This window comes from Aplosporella prunicola, assembly GCF_010093885.1.
Source record: "Aplosporella prunicola CBS 121167 unplaced genomic scaffold K452scaffold_91, whole genome shotgun sequence".
NCBI lineage: Eukaryota > Fungi > Ascomycota > Dothideomycetes > Botryosphaeriales > Aplosporellaceae > Aplosporella > Aplosporella prunicola.
In genome coordinates, this window is record NW_022983619.1 from 22,730 (window position 1) to 30,156 (window position 7,427).

The following is a 7,427-nucleotide window of genomic DNA, read 5'->3' on the forward strand; positions in this document are numbered from 1 at the left end:
CGTCGGGGAGAGGCGCACGACACAATGTCGAGACATGATGCACGCAGGGGCCTCCGGGCCGCGTATCAAATACCGTCGTCAAGCTGTCGGAGCTTGGCGCGGGGAAACGCGCGCTCTGGGCGCCGGGCGCTAAAGCGATTTCCGCCGCCCGCGATTTCTTTTTGTCCTGTTAGCCTGCTTGTGGACGGTGCAGCTGCTGCGCGCCGCAACTTTTTTTCTTTTTTTCCTTTTCCCGGCCCTTCCCTGCTTTTTTTGCTGACGGACGGGCTGGGCGACAATCGCTAGCGCTCCACGACATCTCTCCTCCTCTTCCCTCCTCCCGCTCTGTCTTCCCCGCTCCAGCTATGCCGGTTGCACAAGCGCTTACGGCCACGACGACCAGCTCCTCCTCCAACAACAAGACTGCCATCGACGGCGCCGCTGAGGGCAGGACGCGCTTGCATATCACGCCGCTCAACCCGGACTTGCTCAAGGTGTTTATCCCGCCGTCGGTTCTGCCGCACGCGACTGGCATCTCCTACCACACCGTCCAGACTTTCCCCGAAAAAGGCTACGGCTACGTCGAGATCCCCACCATGGACGCCAAGAAGCTGAAGAACAAGTTGAATGGCTCCATTCTCAGAGGCACGAAGGTGCGCGTTGAGGACGCGCGCCCGGAGAAGAGGAAGCGCATGGTGGAAGGGCAGGCGGCCGAGGGTGAGGGTGCAGGCGCGGAAGAGAAGCCGGTGAAGAAGGTCAAGAAGGTCAAGGGCGATCGCAAGAAGGGCATCTTGCCTGGGTTTGAGCTGCCGGACGAGAGGCAGGTCAAGCGCGGCTGGACGGAGCCTGAGTCTCACAGCAAGGAGCGTAAAAAGGATAAGAAGGAGAAAAGGGACAAGAAGGACAAGAGGAAAGAACAGGAGAAGTCCAAGTACACCAAGGAGCCCGAGATGCTGTTTAGGACGTCTCTGCCCCCTAACGCCGTGCCTACGCCTTCGTCCAAGCCCGACAAGAGCCTGGAGAAGCCGAAAAAGGCAAAGAAATCCAGCCGCGACGTTGTGGTTCACGAGTTTGCAAAGACCACGAAGCACGCGACCTTCCTTAAGGGTAACCAGGTCGCGAAGGACGCCAAGACGACGGCCGAGTTTGTCGAGGGCAAGGGCTGGGTTGACGAAGAGGGCAATGTCGTGGAACCAGAAGCCGAGCACCTCAGCAAGCGACGCAAAGCAAAAGAGCAAGCTAAAGCAGAGCGGAAGCGGGCAGCTGAACCTCCTGCACCCGCTGACGCTGAGACCGTCCCGTCGGGCAAGTCGTCCGCGCAGCGCATTTCCGACGCTCTGGAAGCGAAGCGCAAGCCTGCGAAGCTGGCCGCGTCGGCGCCAGATGCTGCGTCCGACAGTGCCGACGCCAGCGAATCCGACGCCGAGTCGTCGGTTGTTTCGGCTAGCTCGTCGGACGTGAGCAGCAGCAGCGGCAGCGAGGACGAAGACTCGGTCAACGAATCGGAGGCCGCGTCCTCATCTGAGGCCGAGTCCGACACCGGCTCAGAAGAGACAACCACAGAGGCGCCCGCTCAAACTCAAACCGCCTCTGCTGGCGCAGACACAGACATGCCGGACGCCGCAACGCCCAAAGAAGTGCACCCACTAGAAGCGCTCTTCAAGCGACCCAAGCCGTCCGCCGACGCCGAGGCAGCGCAGCCGCTCGCGCCGCTAAACACGTCGTTCAGCTTCTTCGGCGGCGGGGGTGACGAGGACGAAGACGAGGTTGCCGACGCCGACGCCACTGCCACTGCGCCGCACACGCCGTACGCGCGCCGCGACATGCGCAGCGCGGCGCCGACGCCGGACACCGCTGCCATTGGGCGCAAGTTCCCATGGCACGAGGGCGAGTACTACGATGATGATGAGGGGGAGGAGTACGGGGAGGAGTATGGCGAGGGCGAGGGGGAAGAGGGCTATGCCGACGAGGGCGGGGATGCGTACATGCTGGACGCGAATACGGTGCCGTTGGGCGCGAGGGAGGGTAATACTGCTGGTGCTGCTGGCGCTGCTGCTGCTGGTGCTGGGGATGCAGAGCAGTCGGACTTTGCGCGCCATTTCTGGGAGCAGCGGGGCGAGTATAACCGCGCGTGGAAGAAGCGGCGGAGGGAGAGCTTGAAGGTGCAGCGCCAGAGGGAGAATAGACGGTTGGGGAGGAAGGTCGTCTAGTTTGTTTTCTGTGTAGATGGCAGAGGCAGAGGCAGAGGCAGATGATGAGAGGGGCAATTCAACAATTGCGTGTGCTGGTGGTGATGGTCAGTAGCGTAAGCATGTAGGTAGGTAGGTAAGCACGCCGCAAACCTCAATCTCAACCTCAATCTCAATCTCAAACCGAAGCAGTACGCAGTAACTAAGCAGTAGGGTAAGGCCAGCAACTGGTGCTGTGATCAGCAACAGGGATCTAGGCACGTATGCCTACTACAAAGTCACGAAACGGATGTGTACATACGCCCCTAGTCCCTGTCCCTGCCTTTCTTTATCCTTGTCGATATGCACGCATGTATGCATGCATACATCCCTCCAACAGGGGCCGGGCGGCGGTGCCGGTGCCGGCCCTGGCGAGAGCCCTGGCGCGAGGTGTAGGGAATGTCCTTGTCTGGGGGTGGTGGGCATGCGTTCGCTCATTTTATTCTACTGTAGGTACCGTTTCTCCGCTGGCTACGCACTGGCTGACGCTGACGAGATGGGGGGCGGCACGGCTGTTTTTACGCCGCTGCGCTGCCGCTAAGCTGTTGGTGGTGTGTAGTGTGGTGGTGTGCGACACGGGCTGTTTGTCTGAAACGTGGGGGTTTGGCCGCGATGGTTGGGATGAATGGGATGGGGTGGGCTGGTGTGGTCGGGATATGGGTACGTATGAAGGGTGTGCCTGCCTGTCCAAGTCATCGTGATCTGTCGGCGAGTTGTCTCCTTGTCACTGACATCCATGGCAGGCTAGGTAGCGTCCATCCATCCATCCGTCCATGAGTGAGTGCACCCACTCACTCAGTGTACTCAGTCATTCACCCACCTCTTCCCGCACCGGACGTCGCACACGGGCGCGGAAGCCGGAATCGGCGCCCTGTGCGTATGGCGTTATACGTACATACACACGCCTGCACGGTCGGCGAGATAACTAGGTACCTATATATGTAGGTGCCTAAGGTGCCGTACCGTCAGTCAGTGCCTGGCGAGGTAACCACGCACCGCGTACTGCGCACTGCGTACAGTGTGTGTATGGGCGCGCGTGCTGGTTGTCGGATGCTCGTGATGTTGCACGCGCGAATCTTGTCACTCCACTTTGGTGGTGGTGGAAATGAGACGGGCGGGTCCGGTGGGTTGGGTCGCGGCGGGAGGTAAGACAGACGCGGTGTGTGTGTGGGATGGGCTGAAAGAGCTGCGTGTTGGTGGTGATGGCTGTCTACCTCTCTAGGTATTTACCTACCGGCCTACCGACTACCGTTGTAGGGTCATAGGTGTGCTGTACGGTAGGGAGGTGGACAAGTTGCGGCCTCCATGTAGGGCAGCGCGTACCTGCATGGCGGGCTGGAGAGTAGGTCGGGGTGGGTATCAGACAAGCAGGCATAGGCACAGGGCAAACAACGTTTCTTCGCCGCTCTCAGCGAGGCGCAGCGCCATGGGCCGGGGGCTTGCTTGCGCGCATCTGGATGGCGGGGTACCTGGCTGTGGCGTGTGTGACTTGAACTGCCTAGGTAGGTACTGTCTTCACGCATCCAACCTCACGTTACCTAGGCCACTATGCGCTGATACCGTTGGGAGACGCCGCTTCGTCTCGTCCTTCTTCTTCTTCTCCTCCTCTTTTTTCTTCTTCTTCTTTCTCGCTTCTGCGCTCCGCTGCTGCTGGGGTCGAGTGCTGTGAGCGTATATGGTTGCGTCATCCGCTGGAGGCTTCATGTCCTTGTCTTGCTTGCGAGCTGCCTTCGTCCCTGTGGCGTGCTTTCTCTTGTCTTCCACTGCTTGCAGCTTTGCTTCACTCACTTGATGCCCACGCGCTGTTGTACGGCTCTGTCATTCGCTACCTCTTGGTAAGTCACAACTACTTCTGTTATAGTCCCCGCGTAATGTGCACTTCTCTCTGGACTGTTTGCTCGTCGTCCTATTATCTCTTAAGAGCTTACTTTATCCACTGAATACTTCTGGGTAAGAAGACAAGTTATATGCCTACGAAAGTCCGCATCGTTCGGGGTGCAAGATGGTTGGAGAGGGTAGCAAGTCCTCCGACGCCACTCCTAACACCATTCCCGGACCGGCAACCACCTTCTTTAACATCACCACGCTTGGACACACTGACCCTACGCACCGCAGACTTTCACTCTCAGCGCGTGAATGCTTCACTCCATTTTGGCATCTTCCATTTTTTATCATCTATTTACTTCACATCAACTTCAAACCCAAATTTTCTGCTAACTAAAATATAAAAGCACCCTTCTACACCAACTCCATGCCCTCCGTCACCGAAATCAGTCCCCGGCAGTCCTCACCCGCCATCGTCAACATGGACGGTCCCGCCCCACCAACGTCGCAACCCAGCGGCTACCACCTCAGTCCGCGCCACGACCCAGAGACGTTTTCGCAGTTCCTTCGCGATGCCGAGGCCCTTGACGGCACTGTAAGCAACGCGAGTGTCTGCGGCAAGCCGCCTGTCCGTGGCCTCTATCCCGCCCACGCGAAGCTTTTCTGCGCCGCCATGGTCGCCGCGCTGGCCACCCTCGTCTCCGCTGTCGTGGCTGGCTCAGCTCTCGTAATCAATAAGGACGCCAACGACGACACAAAGCTCGGCTACGTCATCTGGCTCACCCTTTCGATCGTGTCGTGTATGGGCTTTGGCGGCATTGCATTCATCTTTTGGCGCCAGCGCAAGGCGCAACGGTGGGTCCAGCGGCGCCTGGCTTTCCTGGAGATTGCAAAGTACCGGACGGAGCTCGAGAAGAAGAACACCTCTGAAGCGGCGAACCATCCACACGACTCTCGCCCTCAAGTGCGCACTGAAGCGGACTTCGTGCTTCAGTCTCCTCCAACCACTCACGAACGCGCTGAACGCACCGAACGCGCGCAAAGCTCGTCTGCTGCTACTTCAAGCAGCAGGGCTACCGGCGAGGGCTACGAACTGCGGTATATCCGCTCCCACCTGAGCGACGCCTCGGAATCTGAACAGCCGCTTCGTCCTATCCCGCTGCCGCCGCGCACGGTTTCCATGAAGACGTGGAGGCACTCTACTGAACCTACTCTTGTCGGCTCTCCCCATATTGCGCCTGAGCCTACAGTTCCACAGCCCGAGCCCGTCCAAGTGCTTACGTCCAGCACGCCTTCACTTATACTAAACACCTCGCGCACATCTTCCCTGCTCCCACCCGCGCGGATCGACTCGCAGTTCTGGGAGTCACTGAAGCCGCTCCAGCCACGCGAGCACACCGAGCAGCCCGACGCTTCGACTCCGCCTCGAGACCCCAGCGCGCATCACCAGATCCGGCCGTCCTCGCAGACGCTGCCAGAGAGCCACATGCCGTTGTTAGACGCGCATGTCAACACCGAGACTGCTGGCCAGCACGACGCTTCGGAGCTCGACTTTGGGTTCAGCGCAGACATGGAGCTCGACCCCGACGACACCGTCATCATCCACACCCTGCACGCCAGCTCGAGCATCGACCCGCTTCCCGCCAACACGCCCACGTTGTTAGCGACCACACCGGGCAGCGTAGACAGCACACCGCGACGAGACTCACACATCGATGACAGCACCACGACCGCCACCATCACCCTCACCAACACCAACGCCACCACGACCACTCCCTCCAAACCCAGCAAGCCCAACCTCACCACAAACGACGCAGCCGAAACCCCAGACGACGCAGCCCGCCGCAACAGCCTCACGCTCCTCCTCAACTCGCCGCACCGCCCCCTCGCCCAGCTCAGCCACTCTCTCCCCACAGAGCACGGCTCGCCCTCGCCGTTCATCGTGTCGCTGACGCCGCCCACGCCCACGAAGCCCCGCCACCGGCGCCTGCCCGAGATCTCGTTTCGGGAGCGACTGCAGCAGTGCCGGGACGCGAGTGCGTCTGGCGCTGGGTCTGGCAATACATTTAACGCCGCTGGCGGTGGATTGGCACTTCCCCTTTCTCATCAAGAGAGCGCGGGCGCAGGTGCGGCGTTGAGTATGGCGGAGATGGAGGACTTGTTCCCCTCGCGCGTGACCTCGCTGTGTGAAGAGGAGCAGGGCGAGGATGTCAGCGTCTTGTGGAGCGGGGTTGCGTTTGGGACTGCTGGTACGCATCCCTCGCCCGTGGCAGCGGTTGAGCTGTCGCCGTTTGAGCTGCAGGAGTATGAGCACGAGTGCGGGCATGGGCATGAGCGTGAGCATGAGCGTGAACATGAGTACGGGCAAGAGGGCAGTGATGAGGACAGTATAGACGCAGATGCGGACACAGATGTGCGAGGGAAGGAGGACGACGGCAGCATCAACGACAGCAGCAGCGCCCGCCCCGCCCACCGCTGGGAAGGCGTCGTGCCGTACGAGGGGACATGAGTTAGCAGGAATTGCTTTAGGGGCACAGGAAGTGTACAGGAGATGCACGGAGGGAGAGAGAAAGGGAGGAGGGGGAGAGGAGGAGCTAATACCGCGCTCACATGCTTGCTTGATACCTGCTGCTTGTTGCTTGCTGCTTGTTGCTTGTTGCTTGATACCAACGAATGAATGTACTGTACACTGCCTGCTTTGCTGTGCTCTTCAACCTTTACTATCTCCACTAGCTACCTCCACAACCACCTCGGCACATCTACGCCTACGCTTAAATAAAACACGCCACGCCCACCGCGGACGGGCTCGCGTCCTTAACGTCCGGGGCGTGCGTCCGGGTCCCTGCTCTCGTTGTATGTGTGTGTATGTATGGACGGCTTTGAACTGCGCGCGGCCGCTGGACATGCTTGCTCCTCTGCGTTGAGGTGAGGGGGTGGGTGTGCGGAGTGCTTCTTCTGAAGCTCTGAGCTGTGGTTTTCGGTGTAAGGCCTAGGTAGGGAGGGTCTCAGTCGAAAATACATACATACATACATACATACATACATACATACACACACAGCGGCTTAAAACAGAACAGTACGTTGCCCTTGCAACCCCCGTACAGTCACCAGAAAAAGAAAAACCAGCGTGTATGAAGGGCATTGCACAGCCCGTGAGCGCGCAGCAGTAGCAGTGGCATAAAAAGCGCCTCAAACAGCTCACCAGCTACCACCTCAGCTCGCTACATCACATCAATGGCTCAACACTCTCACCCCAGAGATCTTCACTGCCCCGGGTGTGGTCTAGTCTCCATCCCTTGCCACAGCCCACTAACCCGCAGTCCTAGTCCCTTACTGTAGAGCAGGCACTGCTGCGCATGGAGACGTGACGGTATTGTTCGTCGCTGGAAGAGTGCG

The 7,427-nt window shown here is 59.5% G+C and overlaps 3 protein-coding genes across 3 annotated transcripts; all 3 read left to right on the forward strand.

Moving 5' to 3' along the window:
* The first annotated feature begins 27 nt into the window (after window positions 1–27).
* On the forward strand, window positions 28–2,337 carry K452DRAFT_293091 (uncharacterized protein). The gene has a single exon (XM_033541499.1). It carries the CDS (start codon window positions 345–347, stop codon window positions 2,187–2,189), a length of 1,845 nt encoding a protein of 614 aa, XP_033391343.1. The 5' UTR covers window positions 28–344; the 3' UTR covers window positions 2,190–2,337.
* K452DRAFT_172454 (uncharacterized protein) lies at window positions 2,279–3,343 on the forward strand. The gene is made up of 4 exons (XM_033535814.1): window positions 2,279–2,296; window positions 2,388–2,656; window positions 2,704–2,871; window positions 3,016–3,343. The coding sequence occupies exons 2-4, from the start codon at window positions 2,458–2,460 to the stop codon at window positions 3,150–3,152; spliced, it is 504 nt and encodes a 167-aa protein (XP_033391344.1). The 5' UTR covers window positions 2,279–2,296; window positions 2,388–2,457; the 3' UTR covers window positions 3,153–3,343.
* A 1,115-nt stretch (window positions 3,344–4,458) lies between these two features.
* K452DRAFT_303419 (uncharacterized protein) lies at window positions 4,459–6,540 on the forward strand (the record flags this gene model as incomplete). The annotated part of the gene is made up of 1 exon (XM_033542717.1): window positions 4,459–6,540. One exon carries the CDS (start codon window positions 4,459–4,461, stop codon window positions 6,538–6,540), a length of 2,082 nt encoding a protein of 693 aa, XP_033391345.1.
* Window positions 6,541–7,427: the final 887 nt, after the last annotated feature.